The sequence below is a fragment of the Pseudoliparis swirei genome, chromosome 18 (assembly GCF_029220125.1).
Source record: "Pseudoliparis swirei isolate HS2019 ecotype Mariana Trench chromosome 18, NWPU_hadal_v1, whole genome shotgun sequence".
In the NCBI taxonomy this organism is placed as follows: Eukaryota; Metazoa; Chordata; class Actinopteri; order Perciformes; family Liparidae; genus Pseudoliparis; species Pseudoliparis swirei.
Genome location: NC_079405.1, coordinates 26,958,692 through 26,976,920, shown reverse-complemented (window position 1 = coordinate 26,976,920; position 18,229 = coordinate 26,958,692). Strand labels below are relative to the sequence as shown.

Genomic DNA, 18,229 nt, shown 5'->3' with positions numbered 1-18,229 from the left:
AGAGGGGATGTATAAGGGGAGGGACACCCCCCCCCCCCTCGACCCCCTTTTACTGCATTTTTTTAATTTATTATACCGCGTTTACAAAAAATGCAATGAAGCCCACCTCCATATTATATGTGCCACGCTTCTAAAAAAAGAGCACACGCAACAGAGTGTATCCTCGTACCCTAAAAGAGGGCACGGAAATAGGTTACATCCTGCATCTATTTACCATAATCGCCCAGTTTATTTTCCTTCTCCCCTTCATCTTTTCAGGTAACTTCTGAGAACTTTTAATGCTGTTTTCCCCAAAGCAGATTTGTGTTGTTGTTGTTTTAACCTGCCACAGCTATCAGTTTTCATTGCTTTTCTTGGGTAATAGAAGCTCGAATTGACATTTGAGCTATAACGGTTGTCAGCAGACCCCGCGGTGCCGCCGCCCCCCCCCCCTTCACCGGGCAGTGGGTCTCGAGTCCATGACACGCCGAGTTATATATGCCGGGGCGTTTACAGAGCCCTTCATAATCCGGTTTGTCACGCCGCTCCCTGTGGACTGGGGGTAATTTCATGGTGCTGAACTGGTATTGATAGAGCCCTTTGGTAAATGAGGCACGCGGCAATCGTTAACTTTAATAACCATAAAGATGTGAGCATTGGAGTCATACAGGCCCACGAGAGAGGGAACCCATACAGGTGATTAAGAATCGACCACGGCCGAGGCCGGCGGCGCCGCTCGCGCCTCTTATTTGCACGAATGGAATTACCTGTTAAAGACGTTAAGAGTATTACCACCAGTGGGGCAATCGCTGCACTATACTTTTCCTATTCAGGAAACTGGGGGCCTATTTCCATGTCTCCATGAATGAGGAATCTGATAAAAAGCCAGCTGAATACTAATATTTTCCTCCTCTTCTTTTTCTCTCCCCTCAATGGAAACCCATTCGCTGCAGGTTGCTGTCGGTTGTAGCCGCTGTAGCAGTATTTAGTATTCTGTAACTCTATAGCTGGATTCACAGGTGAGCCATACCAGCGGGGGGAGAGAGAGAGAGGGGGGGGGGGAACAAATACATTGAGGCTGGGTCAGTAGTTCCTGTCAGTCAGCTTGAGCTCCGGAGCATCTTCCTTCTCTCTCCCCCTCTCTCTCTCGGGTCGGCGCGAGCTCCAGGCGCTACTATAGCTGCTATGTCCACTTGTTTGTCTGCTCTCATTACTGTGGGGGTGATGCTCCCTTCAGGAGTCACGTGAAATCCAGGTCCCGCCATGCGTGGGGTCAGAGCGAGAGAAAAAAACCAGCCTGAAGCCGTCACACCGGCCGAGGTCAGAGAAACCGTACGGATGGGCGCTCGGCGAACGGTGAATCCGCTCCGGCTCCCGATGCGTCGGTGACAGGACGGAGACACAAAGGTTTCTCGATCGGATAAACAAACGGCCGACAAGGCCGGAGATTCATTTGATCGTGACTGCCGGAGACAAGTCGGCGCTGAGGAAAGCCCTCCCGCCGCTGTCTTTCCTCCCATTTCTTCCTCAGATGTGTGTGTTGTTTTTGGGGGGAGGGCGGTGAATTGTGTCGAGCTCCTCGCGGTAGCTTTTCCTCCTCGAGGCTATATACCTTTTATTATTCATCGGGGGAAGTCGGCCCGCTGGGAAAGAGGCTTCAGAGTGGAGAACAAGTGGCTGAGGCTCAAGTAGTGGACGATTTACTCGTAAAGGCCACGAGAACTTCACTACTCCCGTGTCCAAACCGGAAGAGTATCGTTGCCTTTCTTCCTCTTATTCTCGCCACTTCACACGTCTCCTCCGAGGTCCGATTCGGAGAGCATTAGCACCCACAGGCGTGCGTACTCTATCGTGAAGATATGTAGCGGCGAGGTCTGACTCTGCCCCCTTCCTTTCCAGGGATTTCTCTCTCTTCACACACTCTTCTTTTGAACTCTGTTACAGAAATGGAGGGACGGGCTGTGCAATTTGTGATGAAATATATAAACTGTACGAGTCGCCAAGAGGACGGACATGAAAAGTTGTACCCTGGCGCTGCCTCTGAGGCCTTCCTTTTGGAATCCACTCGGCGGTGCTTTGCAGCGTGTTTAAACGTTATCCTGGGTAATCAGGGGGAGTGTTCACGAAGTTCTGACTCGACGTTTAAGGAATGAAAAGCTAAACTCTGATGAGCATCATTAAACATATATGCAGCGGGACGGATGCCCAACGGCCACTTTGATGCTTTCTTGAAACAGATCTTTAATATTCAGCTTTTTCTGGGGTTTTCTTTATTTCAAAATAAAAGACCCGGTTTTTTTTCTCATTCTGGACATATCGGAGAACTTTTCAATCGGATGGATTTCATTATCTAAAAACGGCGCATCCAAGTCATAAAAAAAGGACAATTCTCCATTATGCACGATTTTGTTGACTCAATAAAGAATCTGCTGCTTAATAAAACTTTACGGAGTTTTTTTTAAAATTGACTTTCTCGCTCTCAGACCGTGACGGTCTCGGTTTGTCTTTTTTCTTCTTTTTTCGACCGCGCATCATCTTCCCACTCTTCTTCTGGAGCGACCGCTCCGTTGTGAATTTACATCCGTGCGAGCGTCACACGTGTCCACGTTTATTCACTGACAAAACGGAAGCCGTAATTTATTCTGCCATCCGAGATGTAAATCAACAATTAGAGGCGCTGCCGTAACTGAGGAGCACCGGGGGAACAACAACAAGCCCACGGAGGGGGGGGAAAGAAGAATGGTGAAAGGAAAGACGGACTGTGACTGTTGATGCAGCAGCTGGCAAAACAGAAAACAGGCACTCCAGCGTGGAGGCGGCTGGTTTTCACCTGAGTGTGCTCCGATTAAGTTGTTACCACGAGACGTCGAGAGGCTGACGTCTTCACGGCTGCTGTGTTCCTTCCCTCGGCCATATGCCGTTACTTAATAACTGTAGCGGGGAGAGAGGCAGTGTGAGAGAGAGAGGGAGAGGGAGGGAGAGAGAGGGAGGGAAGGAGGGAGAGAGAGAGTTAGAGAGAGATGGAGATGGAGAGAGAGATGGAGGGAGAGAGTTAGAGCAAGATGGAAAGAGATGGAGAGAGATGTATAGAGAGAGATGGATAGAGAGTGATGGAGAAAGATGGAGTTAGAGAGAGATGGATAGAGAGAGATGGAGAAAGATGGAGTTAGAGAGAGATGGATAGAGAGAGATGGAGAAAGATGGAGTTAGAGAGAGATGGATAGAGAGAGATGGAGAAAGATGGAGTTAGAGAGAGATGTATAGAGAGAGATGGAGAGAGATGGATAGAGAGAGATGGAGAGAGATGGATAGAGAGAGATGGAGAAAGATGGAGTTAGAGAGAGATGGAAAGAGAGAGATGGAGAAAGATGGAGTTAGAGAGAGATGTATAGAGAGAGATGGAAAGAGATGGATAGAGAGAGATGGAGAGAGATGGATAGAGAGAGATGGAGAGAGATGGATAGAGAGTGATGGAGAAAGATGGAGTTAGAGAGAGATGGAGAAAGATGGAGTTAGAGAGAGATGGATAGAGAGAGATGGAGAGAGATGGATAGAGAGAGATGGAGAAAGATGGAGTTAGAGAGAGATGTATAGAGAGAGATGGAGAGAGATGTATAGAGAGAGATGGAGAGAGATGGATAGAGAGTGATGGAGAAAGATGGAGTTAAAGAGAGATGGATAGAGAGAGATGGATAGAGAGTGGCGACATCATCACGAGCACCTGTCATCTTCCTGTCCACGTGCAGTGACATCATGAAGCCTGTAGGGTGACATCATGAAGCCTGTAGGGTGACATCATGAAGCCTGTAGAACAGGGGTCGGGAACCTCTGGCTCGCGAGCCATATATGGCTCTTCCGGGGACGGCATATGGCTCCCAGACAATTTTGACTTGAGAAAAAAAAAAATCTCCGCCCGCCCCCCTGTAATTTTCTCTATCGCGCCAGATTACAGCAGAAGTAATTTAAGGTCTCTTTCTTAAAAACGTCTTTGTTCTTTTATTAAACTAAACGTCTGTTATTGATCGTATTTAACCAGCAGCATGTCACTTCTGTCTCTAGGTGTCGCGTTAACACTTCTCGGCTCTCCGTCCCGCGCGCCGCAGAGCTCTTATGTTTTAAATTAATACATATAGAAAGATATTATAATAGAAAATATTAGGGAGAATATTGATATTGTTATTAATGTATTATGAAGCATAGGGGTAATGTTTACTCTATGCAAATGTAAATGGCAAGAATTAATGTATGTTGCATGAGAGTGAATGTATGTTAGTATTGTATTATAGATTGACGAGGCCGGTTGAATTCCGTGAAGTGACTTATAATAACAGGGACTTTTATTGTGAAAGTGACTTTAATGCGGACAATAACAAGACGGGACTCTTATTGTGAAAGCGACTGGACCGGAAGTGACGTTTCGACCGGGGCCAGGGAGTATGAAACTCCGTGGTTTAGAGAGATCGTTCTTTTTCTACAGGTAATCGCCGAGGCCGCAAGGCTGAGCTCCCGGAGGAGCCGGGAGCCAGGAAGAGCGCCTTGAATGTTTGTTTTACACTTCCTGACACTAAATATTGATAACTTAATCCACGCGCGTCCGGAAGCCTGTTTTCCATCATCTGCGAATTGCCCAGTTTCAGAATACTCTACACTCTCAATGAAATATATTTGGAAATATTTGCCTTGTATGGCTCTCCCAGTCAAAAAGGTTCCTGACCCCTGCTGTAGAGTGACATCATGAAGCCTGTAGAGTGACGGTTGATGGTTCTTGATGGTGATCGGCATTGCCATCGAGCATCTATACGGTTTACCATACTGACGATACTGTTTTTTTGGGGGGGGGGGGGGGCAAAACTTTTTTCATGTTACAACACACTTCTTCTGTTGAGAAAGTTCCCCTGGTGGATATTAATCCAAGGAGAATAGGGTCCTTATCCTTGAAACCTCTCTTTCTCTCGTGAATGTGAAACTTTAAATGATACCTCTGAAGCATGAATCCCTTTTGTCCACGCACTCCGACTCTCTCTCTCTCTCTCTCTCTCTCTCCCTCTCCTGTCGGGCTCTTGAAAAGCGATCAAAATGAGCTCCCTCCAGGCGGCTGCGGCAGCTCCATTTCTGAGCTGCGTGGCAAACGATTCGGGCGACACAGTCCGTTTTTTTTTCCTGCAGTTAAGACGTCTGGAAAAGCTTTGAACTCAAGATTTTTACGAGCGGTGCGACGATCAATCGCCTTGACGATAGAAACCGGACGCTATTCGGGCAGATGGGGCCATAAAGCCCACACATTTGGGCCCAACCGCAACCGCAAGTCCAAAATAAGCCACCGAGGAACAGCCTTAAAAAACATTTAGAACAACTAACATCATCGGGCACTTGTTATGATGTCATTTGTTCCCCTCACGATGCTGAGAGGAGTCGACAGGGTCCCTCTTAAGTGGAGGTTATGATGCGTTCATGCTCCACTCATTAAAAATGAGTTTTAAGCAAAGTTCAATGATAAAGCTATCATGAGGTGTTCAAGTGTAATCGAGTAAAATGTAGTGAGAAACTTGAATAAATACAGTTGTTGGAAGGAGATGTTTTCGCAGCAATATAAATTAGATATTTAAGGGGGAATTATGAGTTTATCCAGAACTCTAAGCAGCTTATAATATATAATAATAATAATAATTCAAACTTATATTGCACTTTTCTAAATACACAAAGACGCTTATTGTTAATTAAAACATTAAAATAAAATACAAATATTAAATATTAAATATTGTGATAAAAATACAATAATTTCCCCGCAATTATTTGTTTTAAAACAAAATGTCAACTACACATAACTTTTAGAATTGTTGAAATAATACACTGAAATCAGGATGGCTGGTATTTCTTTTTTGGGAGGGGGGGTGCACCGGAAACCTTTTTGTAGGTTCATTAAACTGGCCTCACAAACAATTTTAGGGCTGATTTCATCTCAAAAAGTCAGAATATAAACTGACTTAAAGACACAGGTATGAAAAATGAATTCTGCATACAGCTCAAAATGCGACGCTCTCTGTCGTCGGTGTACCAGCAGTACTCTCTTTATTCTAAAAGAATAGATGATAGTATGATGTATCACAAAATCCTCTAGTCCTTAAAGACACCCCCCATGTTTTTCTAAATATGCCATCTTATATTCGAGCCAATAAAGATACATTTAAGTGTATTTAAGTGCTTATGTTGTTTATAAATGTCTCCAGTCTACAAATCTCAATCTGCCCACGCTCTGCAGGAAAACACTCTCATATTAAGTACGTTTTATTTTCATCCCGAGCTCCCCATTCCTCCTCTCGCCATTCATCTCCACATTTTACAACCACACCTCATTAACGGCTCCTAATTGGCTATCGGGCGAAAGCTTGAAACAATGACGCATTGATTTCCTTCAACATAATCACCTCATCCAGTCACTTAATGGCTGCTGTCACTGTGGGCGAGAGAGAAAATGACCCGTTAGTGGTCCCACCGATGCCCTTCACCCCCCCCCCCACCAGAGGGAGTGCACCGCCGCCCACTCCATCTTAGCTTTAACACCGTCAGCTGCCTCCAGAGCATTGCATCCATCACCACCTGCAGCCACGTCGGCACGTTGGATCTGATCCCCGTACTGCACCGTAATGCACCGCGCTGTTGAGCACTGATATACATGATGTACACACACACACACACACACACACCGCGATAATGGATGGTCATTTACCCCACAACCAACTTCCAGCTACTTAAAATGAGAGCCGGGCCCTGGCGGTGGGCCCGGTGGAGTCACCGTGGAGCCATTCGCACCGCGTCGGCTTCCAGATGGTTCCGAGCGGCCCGATGTCGACCCGGTCGTCGGCCGGACCTCCACTCGTGGCTGTTGGCCACGCGTGTGCATGTGTGTGTATTAGGGATGATTAATCCGGTGGCAATAATTATGATAATCATCATAATGGTGACATTAAGGAATATACAAATACGTTTTTACGTCCAAATTACGTCCCAAAAAACATCAATAAATGGGGACGGGGGGGGGGGGACTGGGGGGGAGAAGAAACGCGTTCTAACTTCTTTTTCTATCAGCCATCATCATCTAACTTCTTCTTCTTCATCTATCTTCTTCTTCTTCTTCATCTATCTTCTTCATCTTTTTCTTCTATCTTCTTCCTCCATCTTCTATCATCTATCTTCTATCTTCTTCTACCTTCTTCTTCTTCTATCATCTATCATCTAACTTCTTCTTCTTCTTCTTCTTTGTCTTCTATCTTCTTCCTCCATCTTCTATCATCTATCTTCTTCTTCTATCTTCTATCTTCTATCATCTATCATATAACTTATTCTTCTTCTTCTATCTTCTATCTTCTTCAACCTTCTTCTTCTTCTATCATCTATCTTCTACCTTCTTCTTCATCTTCTTCTTCTTCTTCTATATATTCTATGGACTGAAGAGGATGTGTTCTCTCCTTTCATCTCCCCTTCTGTGTTCCGGGGATGAGCTCCAGTTTAATTGTTGGACGCCGGTGTCTGTTGCGGTCGCTGTCAAGGGAAGATAAAGAGTTTCCCCCGCGGCGTGAGGAAGGGGGGAGGCGGTGATGGAGGGCCTCTCTGCTGCAGCTCCGCTGGCTGCATTAGCCCCACGCTTTATAATTGTGTGAAGGGGGCACTTCCAGTGGTTCCCTCATTACTCATTGGCATGGCCGGTCCCTGGCAGCCAGACACACCTTGTCCTCTCTCTCTCTCTCTCTCTCTCTGCCTTTCTAACTCATTTCAGGATGCCCCCCCCCCCCCCCGCTCCATCACCCCCTCTCCTTCCCATGGGCAATCCTCCCCATTGTTATTTTGACCCAGTCCCGCCATCGGCGCCTTTACCCCCGTTTCTCTTTTCACTGAATTCTTTTGACACCCCCCTCCGTCACACGGGGACATATTGAGCAGCATTTGGCTCTGACTGATGTCACCGTGCCTCTGGAGTTCATGCTTTAGTGTATCGTTGAGCCTAATGCTACATTGGCTCTGTCACGGGACTCAGACGGGGCATCTAAGTCCACGACTATGGGGCCTCCGACTGCCAGAGTTTTCACTCTTTTGTTAAATTCTACTGAAATTTCAATCAGGAGAGACGGGTATTTCGAGTTTAACACTAATTCATTTACAATTGCAAATTGAAATAGTGCAAATCTTCTTGGCGATTTGACTCTGAATTTGGAAAAGCCAGGGGAAGAGATGCTGATACCTGCGGAGACAGAATCCCCCCATGGAGTCCAGACACAGGTGGTGGTGTAGAAGAAGAGTTGCTGTAACGCCGATTGGAGGAGCCTGGGGGTGGAGGAGGGGGGAGGAGCCTGGAGTGGAGATGGGAGGAGGAACCTGGGGTGGAGGAGCCTGGGGTGGAAGAGGGGGAAGGAGCCTGGGGGGGAGGAGTCTGGGGGTGGAGGAGGGGGGAGGAGCCTGAGGTTGAGGATTGGGGAGGAGTCTGGGGGTGGAGGAGGGGGGAGGAGCCTGAGGTGGAGGAGGGGGGAGGAGGGGGGAGGAGCCTGCGGGTGGAGGAGGGGGAAGGAGCCTGGGGGTGGAGGATGGGGAGGAGCGTGGGGCGGAGGATGGGGGAGAAGTCTGGGGGTGGAGGATGGGGGAGGAGCGTGGGGGTGGAGGAGGGGGGAGGAGCCTGAGGTGTAGGATGGGGGTGGAAGATGGGTCGAAATGATTTGAGCTGAAACGACAACCGACAGCAGCAGAGAGGAGAACTTATTTAAAAGATCGCCATCGACGCTGTGATTGGCTGACAGAGCCGCACTGCCTCTGATTGGTTCATTCATTCATCGTGCCCGCCCCCAATCAGCTGATGGAGTAATGGCTGCAAGACTAAAACCTTATGAATGAACCGGAGTGTAGAGAGTGTCTTCCTCACTGAACTTGTGCCCGAGCCGCGTGTGGAAGATGTGAAGACGAAGAGGTGATCTTCATCGTCGGCTGATTGGTCTGGAATGAGAACAGCCAGCACTGAGTGAGCGGCAATTAGATGATATAATTAAAATGCCTCGAGGGCCAATTTGTTACACATACTTACAGTGAGAGCCCGATGATTGTGCAGCGCACCTCGCGGTGTGATGTCGAGTCGCCGCCTTCACACCACGGCTGCTCATTTTGATGTTTATGTTACGTATCGGACATCGTGGTTGGCGTCGGTTCATTGTCAGAGACGTGTTTAGTCCCGCCTGAACGTCCTTCATTGTCATATATTTCAATCTACAGTGATGTTGAGGAATGATGATGATGAAGGAATCTCCGCGGACACTGTTCAAGGTTCAAGGGTCAAGGTTTTTTATTTGCCATCTGTGCCTAGACCAGCAGTCCAGACACATCGGAGTTATTTTTGTAGGGCTCTCCGAGTCAGCAGAGGTACAAAACAAACACATAATAATAAGAAGAAGAAGAAGAAGAATACTAAATATAAAAATGTATAAATATAAATATATAAATATAAATATATAAATATATAAATATTGAAAATATATAAATAAATATAAAACATATTTAAAAAATGATACAATGCAGTTTATTACAGAAAGTAAAAAGGTAAAAAATCTGGCATTCTAGAAAACCTGGGGAAGTTTCATATTCAAATCAGAAAGTCCGTCGAATGAAGCGAGTCAAATCTTTATATGGGGAGTATAAAAGACTTGAGACAGAGTAACGTCATACATGGAGGCCGTTAACTAAAATCATATGCCTCATCCATAGGACAAAGACATTCCTTAGAGGGGAATACCTCGCAACACATGTGGACCGCTAGTTTAGAGATCTTGAAACACTAATGTAATGAAAAATATGCTACATCCTCTCACACGCACTGACCGTGTACCTGTCTGTCTGTCTGTCTGTCTGCAGAGGGCGGTACGTGTGAAGTGATCGCCGCCCACCGATGCTGTAACAAGAACCGCATCGAGGAGCGCTCCCAGACGGTCAAGTGCTCCTGTCTGCCGGGGAAAGTGGCCGGGACGACACGGAACAAGCCCTCCTGCGTGGACGGTGAGGACGCCACGCCTTGTTTTTAACACTGGAACACGTCACCCTCAAATGTCCCCAGTTGCTCTCACACTCCCGAAGGTGCACTAGTCATCCATGTGATGAGAGTTTACGTTCACCTAGTTTTAACCGTGAGGTTTTAGAAAAAATAAAAGCATGTATTTTGGAAGTAGTAGTAGTGTGTGAAAGCTTGTAAATGGATGTTTTAAAATGGTGTTGCGCTGTTGTTAAAGGTGTAAAGCTGTTTTTTAAAGTTAAGACGGGTGGAGTTATACATATATAAATCATAATATTCCTACTTTAAGATGAAATGCATGGAACAGTAAAGTTTACCAGCGTAAGTAGGACAAAAACATATGGAAAACACCGTTACCTGGACAGAGGGATGGAGTAGAGTGTTTACGTAGACCTCATTTATATTGTACGGTTTTATCTAAAAGAAAATGCATTTATTTGGGAAGTAGTGAGCAAAATAAAAGAGTTGTGTCAAAGCTTGTAAAAATATGTTTTTATATGATTTTGCTGTTGTTAAATGTGCCCCCCCCCCCCCCCCCCATTAACTTCAATGCATCAATAATTCCCCTCGTTGTTTTAAATTATTCTTGTTGCCACATATGCCAAAATTCCAGGTAAGACGAGGGGGGAGTGATACATATACGTCCATTATGGTCGATAAAATGGGCGTGGGTAATAGGCGCGTGGCCCGTTTGACCCTTAAAGGCCAGAGTGTGCCTCTTGACATGGGCCTGTAGTCAGAGTTCACATTCACGTTGAAGATATAGGCAGAAAAGGTGTGTTCTTACTTTTTTTTTTTACTCAACGCAATGTTTGTATCACGAAATCATGACCCTATTACTCAAGATAATCCTATTATATTCACAAGGCAGATATCTCCAAAACTAGGCAACTCACACAAACATAATCTAGAGAGGTCAGGAGAAAATATGTATTTCTGATTCGGGGGTATTGCAGTATCATCCCAGAGTAATTTTTTAAATTTCATATTCATCCAGTAGTAACTCTACCATGCAAATGTGTCTTTATATGAACACTACATATTACAATAGTATTCATGTGGAATGAATACATGAAAACAATAAATAGGAGAGTCTTATGAACTATAATTAGGTTGTTACTTTAATCTTCTGAACAAAAAATTTATTTCTAAGAAATAAATATTTAATTTGCCAATTAAATATAACACATCTGGTATAATAACGAGATTATTGCAAGAAATCCTTGGGTTTATACATGAGAAGAATAAAAAGAAACGGCAATGAGAGTTTCAATGAGAGCAAACTCGAGGTCACTGTTTATTTCTGCTGCATTTGGATCATTATCGTATTAATTATCCGAGCCTTATTGAATGATAACAGAGAACATTTCTCCTTCTGCCAAACTGCAGCTGTTGGCATGACGCCTGAGGTGTCAGATGTTACATTTCAGCTGCTTTCAGAAAATACCAAATTGAGATTAGCATCCGATTTTTGAATGAAATACGCTTGAATAAACACCTCAGAGAACGACCTATAAAAGCATATTTCTCTTCCACCTTCCTCTGCTGTCTCAGGTTTTTTTTTCTTCTTTCTAAAAATAATACAAAATACATTCAACCTTTTAAGAGCCCGCCGGTGTGCTGCTGGGCATCCTGGGAGTTTTACGGGGGGGGGGGGGCGTTGCCGCATCGCTTCGCCCCGAAGGCGGTGCGGGCTGATGGAAATGAATAACTAATAAACACGAGTCAGGGAAGCTTCAGGCTAGTGCACCTGAATTACCTCAGCTGAGGAAAAACAATCAGGCGGAGGCGTGTCTAAAGAAAAAAGAAGCTGACAGGAAGTCACGAGTGAACTGAGACAGAACTGTGATTCCCCCCCTTCACACCAGGAAGCTCATTTATAGCTCCTCAGTCTCCATCTCTACACCCCCACCTCCAGCGGAGATCAAAGCCATCTCTGCTGCCCGTGAAGCGACACTCCGGCGTCTTCATCACGGAGGGATGTTACCCGAAGGGGCCAGACGGGGCCGCTCGGCGGGCTTCACGGGGGTCGGCTACAGCCACAGCTTACGCTCAAGAAAAAAATCCTGGAATCAGAGTTCAGCATGGCGTGCACGACAACAACAACAAAAAAGATAACTTTCTGCCTGCGTGATGAGAAATAAACATGAAAAGCCAGCAAAACTTCGGCGACAGTTTTTTATTCCTCGACACATTTTGTGTGTTCGCCCTGTGAACGAAAACATTTGCAGAGCTCTGACCTTGAAAAGCAGATATTTGAGCAGACTGTGTTGTTTTTGTCGAGCCCGACAAGCAGACACTCTTCCACCGCATCTTACCGACGGGGGACTTTTGTCTCCATTCGTATTCACACATTCCGTCTAGTTCCACTAAATGCGTAAAGACAAAAATTGTTTTTCTTATAAATTGCTCCACTAAAGGAACACGTCACCCTCCAAATGTCCCCAGTTGGTCTCTCACTCCCGAAGGTGCACTGCTCATCCGTGTGAGGAGAGTTTCCGTACACCTCATTTAAATCGTGAGGTTTTAGCAAAAATAAAATAGATGTATTTGGGAACTAGTGAGCAAAATGGAAGAGGTGTGTGAAAGCTTGTAAATGGATGTTTTTAAATGGTTTTGCTGTTGTTAGACGTGTAAAATCAGTTTTTCGGGGTGGAGTAATACATATACAAATCATTATTTTGGGGCTATGATCCTCCTTTAGGATGAAATGCATGGAACAGTAAAGGTTACCAGAGTAAGTAGGACAAAGGCATATGAAAAACACCGTTACCTGGACAGAGGGATGGAGTAGAGAGTTTACGGAGACCTAAAAATATGATTTTAGCTGAATAGAATGCATGTATTTTGGAAATAGTGAGCAAAATGGAAGAGCTGTGTGAAAGCTTGTAAATGGATGTTGTTATATGGTTTTGCTGGTGTTATTAGTCTAAAACCGTTTTTCAAAGTAAGACAAGGGGGGAGTAATACATATACAAACTAGAATGGGCACTCGGTAGAGCGCATACCTTCGCATATCACAAGATTGGGCATTGAATTATGAACATTTTGGCATTATTTGCATGCCAATTGGATTAAAATTGACCGTGCTATGGTAAAAAGAAGATGTTGACCTTTTTATGACCTTGACCTTTGACCCGATTGATCCCAAAATCTAATCAAATGGTCCCCGGATAATAACGATTCATCCCACCAAATGTCATGCGATTCAAGAAGATGTTGACCTTCTCATGACCTTGACCTTTGACCCGATCGATCCCAAAATCTAATCAAATGGTCCCCGGATAATAACCAATCATCCCACCAAATTTCATGCGATTCGGTTTAATACTTTTTGTGTTATGCGAGTAACACGCATACAAATAAATAAATACACGGCGATCAAAACATAACCTTCCGCATTTTCAATGCGAAGGTAATCATAATTTTGGGACTACGGTCCTCCTTTAAGATGAAATGCATGGAATTTAAGAATATACACTTTTATTAATCCCCAAGGGGAAATTAGTTCTCTGCATTTAACCCATCCTTAGTTATTAAGGAGCAGTGGGCTGCGGTGAAGCGAAGCAAGGGGGTGGGGTGCTTGTGCTGCTCACGACTTGCTGACAACTGATGGGGGGGGGAGGACGAACACAACCCCTGCGGTTTGTGCAGGGGGGCCTCTACCCCACTGAGCTAAAGCCGCCCAGTTAAAGTTACCAGCGTAAGTAGGACAAAGGAATATGAAAAGCACCGTTACCTGGACAGAGGGATGGAGTAGAGTGTTTACGTCGACCACATTTAAATCGTACGGTTTTAGCAACAAAAAAAAGATTTTAGCGAAATAAAAAGCTTGTATTTGGGAAGTAGTGAGCAAAATGGAAGAGCTGTGTGAAAGCTTATAAATGGATGTTTTTATATGATTTTGCTGTTGTTAAAGGTGTAAAACTGTTTTGTAAAGGTACGGGAGTTATACATACTGTATATAAATCATAATTTTCATGCAAGGAACAGTAAAGGTTCCCAGTATAAGTCGGACAAAGACGTATGAACAACACCATGACCTGGACGGAGGACTGGAGGTGGAAGACGATGTTCACGCTTCATGCCCCTCCAGGCTCCAGCCCCCCGCAGCGAGAGAGCCTGGCTGTTGGTGTATTGATTAACAGGCTCTTATTGAGTGGTGGTCAAAATGGAAATGACAAGTCACTGAGCATCACGCCACGAGAGGACGGGGGGTCCTCTTTTGCATAATGCTTCACCTGCTTGGAAGTGACTCAGGCCGTTATTTATTTAACGACGGAAAAAACCCACCACGGGATGAGGGCTGAAGGGCAGACGGCATAATTATGTTATTATTCATAAGCGCTCATCAGTAGTCGGACGTGTCGCGCTTTGCAAACATGCCATTTAATTAAAAGTTATTTTTTTTCTTCGCGTGGCAATAAATGATGGAGGAGGAGGAGGAGGAGAAACACTCTGTTCCAGGGTTTTTTTTGTGCTCGCCTAGGAAAAAGGTGCACCAGAAAGTTATGAAAACGTGCATCGACCTAGGGGGCCCGCCGTGTGAGGGATTATGGACCTGTGGAGTCCGCGGCCCGGCCCAGATGGAGCGTTCTCTCCCCGGGTCCTCGGCGTTATTAATGTGCGCCGTCCGGATGAGGAACGACGCCGCAGCCCGGCTCATCTCAGCCACAACCCCCCTAGGGGGACACCTGCCCCTCCCCCCATCCCTGTACCGTACACAGGTGACGTCGCCACAAACAAACACGGAGAGAGAAAAAAGAATCCCAGCGCTCTGATATCAAAAGCGTATCTCCAGAGGTCATTTCTTTCTGGACGCAGCCCGGAGGAACGAACACTGGAACAGGCCGTCTCTCCCTCCGATGAGCTCTATTATTCTCCGTTCATCATCATCAAAGCACGCGGGCGAGCGTCGGCCCCGATGCCGAGTGTTTACGGGGGCCGGTTTCGGTTGCTATTGGCAACCGTCTGGGTTGTTTTTGAAACAACGCCGCGTGTTTTCATGTGCACGCGTGATCTGCCGAGAGCCTTCTCGTTACTTCACTCCCTCGCATGGACGGCCGATGGGCACCCGAGTAAACATCTCATCCTCGTGTTGTAAAATCACACACACACACACACACACAGTTCCCCCCCCCCCCCCACCCCCCATGCTGCTGTACGTACGTGTCTGGCAAAAAAAGCTGCAGCAGATACTGCCTGAGGGGCCGGACAAAAGGAGCACATCATACTGTACAGCGGGAAACAATCTTTTGTTTTCCCTCACCGGAGCGGCGGGAGTGAAACCCTCGCCGGGTCGAACGAGATGTTCGTGTCTTCGGGGAAAAAAAAGAAAAAAAGTCGAAGATAATGATTGTGAAGCACGTTTTCTTTCCTTCTTTTTGTTTCTCCTCTCTCCGTTTCCACGGCGTCCCGCCGAGCTCTCACAGCTTCGACGATGCGATTAGACGACCGACCTTTGACCCGCCGGGAGAGGATCTGACCCTCAGCTGGAGTTCAGAGATCTCCTTAGTTTAGTTTCTCTCTCTCTCCTTCTCCCCGTCTCAATTTCTCTTCTCTCTTTTTCTTTTTTCAACAACGTCACAGTTCCTTTCTGCTCTCGCGACTCGAGTAGTAACCTGTCGACAGACACGCGCCGACACACTCACAAAGGAATCGCTGGATATTTTTTTGACACTACCGTTTTCAATGTCACAATAGTAATAGCGAACACCAGATTTTGGCCATTTTGACTGCCAAATGCTGCCAGTATTTGGGGCATTATTTGGTTATATGTGTAACTGTGCATTTCAGTTTAACCTCAATAAATCCGAGGTCATTAAAAAGAAAAGGACAAAACTGACTTTCTGTGGCATTTTATTTTTAAAAACCTCAATAATAAAATGCTAAAGTGTGCAGGTGTCCATTACACATGCAGAAGAGCAGTGTGATCACAACGATTATTCCTGAATAATCAAACCTCGACTCAAAGGATTAATGCAGAATAATGACCCTCTGAAGCTGACCTCGGGTTCAGGGGCTTTGAGTCTCAGTCCAACTCTAATTACACACTTGCTTCCTTTGCTTCGTGCCCTTTTGACCCTTTCGATGCTTCCTCGTTGTTGCGCAACGCTCGCGCTCACACCGCCGTCTCATTAGAGAGGCATTGTGTGTTCTCTAATCAACTCCTCCCGCCTACTCGCACGATTGTGTGAACGAGTCGATTGATCGGTGGGCCGCGTTGGGTTGATAACTGGGCGATGAGGGTATAAAGTGATCGGGTATAAGGGTGCAGTGTAACACTTCAGCTCCACACCTTCCTTTTATTAGTTGTTTTCATCCTGTCTGCCTGTCTCACTATAACTATCACGTCGTTCCAGATCCTGCTTCCCATCTCATCAGTTCAACTGCCTTCACCTGTTCTCTCACCTGCCTCTGGCCACTCCCACCTCATCAATCCCTCGTTCCCTTCACCTGGTCCTCACGCCCGTCTCACCTGTTGCCCATTCCCTCGTTAGTCCCTGTCTACTCAGGTCCCCTCACTTGCGGTTGTCCTCTGCCAGATTGTTGTGTGTTTTCAAGCCCAAGCCTTTGTGTGTTGAATATCTATATAATTACCTTCTCATTGAAAATGCGGAAGGTTATGTTTTATTTATTTATTTATATATTTGTATGCGTGTTACTCGCATAACTCAAAAAGTATTAAACCGAATCGCATGCAATTTGGTGGGATGATTGGTTATTATCTGGGGACCATTTGATTAGATTTTAAGATCGATCGGGTCAAAGGTCAAGTTCAAGGTCAGGAAAAGGTCAAACATCTTCTTTTTACCATAGCGCGATCAATTTCTATCCAATTGGCATGCAACTAATGCCAAAATGTTCATAATTCAATGGCCAGTCTTGTGATATGTGAAGGTATGCGCTCTACCGAGTGCCCGTTCTAGTTCTTCCCGTTCTGTTCCTGACAATACTCTGAGAAAAGGATCATTATTTGCAGTTCTGTCTCCTGAGTTGTGCTATTGGGTTCATACCAATCGCCCCGTGGCGATGAGGGTATAAGGGTGGAGGACCAAGGACTTTCTTGTGTTAGAGAGATTTTGACCTGAATTTTTATGAGCTGGTTGTTAAATGTGATTTTTCGGGAAGCACTGACTTTAAATTCAACCAAAGAGAATTCAAAGTCCAAATGCTTTCCGCTCCAGATCTTAGCTCATTTTAATTGACCTCGCCAAAAAGATGGACGCTAAGGCCTTCGTTTTCCGAATGGCGTGATTCAGGTAATTAATCTAATCAAGCGGTTCACCGCAACTCCTCTCGTCTACTTGCTCGACTTTAAATTCAACCGAAGAGAATCCAAAGTCTAATTGCTTTCCGCTCTAGATCTTGTCTGATTGAAGCGACTCGCCCGAAAAAAGCCCAACGATCTAAGCCCGACGTCATCGGAATGCCGCGCGCGTGATCAATTTGAGGCCCGCTCCGAATAAAAAAACACCGCACGCATTAACTATTCATGGAGCACACGGGTTCACAACTTTGAGACAGACAGAAATCAATTCACCTCCTTATCAGTCAAGGTGTTCAAACACTCTGCAAACGGGTTCAATCCATCACGGTGAGCGCTCACCTGTGATCTGACAGATGCACTTGTAAAAAAAAAAAGAGAGACGTCCATCGCTTCATGTTTCTCAATCAATTCAAAGTCCCACTCTCGGGGGTTGTTTGTCCATCAAAAAGCAGCGAGAGACTCCGGCTAACATCTCCGAGCGAACACCCTCTCCGTCCTTGCATTGTGAATTATTCCGAGCCCATCTGTCTCCATCGACAATAGCAGCTACTCGGTGGTAACGCGCGAGGAATCGTGTTAATTGGCGTCGAAGACTTTCAGCTTGTGAAACGGAATCGATCCGGAAAAATGAATCGTGGGTCGTACGCTCACTCGGCAAGACACAAAAGGAGAAAAGAGTCAAGTTTGCTGGAACAGAGAACAAAGAACAAAGGTGATACCCTGTGTGCTGATGGTTGCACTGGGAGTAGTGAAAGCAAAAGGACCGTTAGAGGTCAGTGGTCACCAGAGAGTGATGCATGGATCTCTGCCCTGGATATGGCTCATGTCCAGTGGCCAAGGTCAGAGCCGGATGTCCTGGGTGTACAGCCACGGGCATGAAGTATACGTGTGTTCACGTTGGAAACTTCTCCTCTTTCTTTTCTTCTGGGTTATTTCAT

General features: G+C 45.7%; 1 protein-coding gene across 2 annotated transcripts in view; it reads left to right on the top strand.

Moving 5' to 3' along the window:
- Nucleotides 1–18,229, top strand: part of LOC130208837 (chemokine-like protein TAFA-1) — a 125,428-nt gene that overhangs the window by 94,183 nt on the left and 13,016 nt on the right. For both annotated transcript variants that reach the window (XR_008834490.1, XM_056438188.1), the window contains exon 3: nt 9,868–10,008. Coding sequence is in view for 1 of the 2 variants with exons in the window: in XM_056438188.1 (XP_056294163.1) it covers nt 9,868–10,008 (141 nt within the window). In the remaining variant the exon portion in view is untranslated. The remainder of the gene's footprint in view (nt 1–9,867; nt 10,009–18,229) is intronic.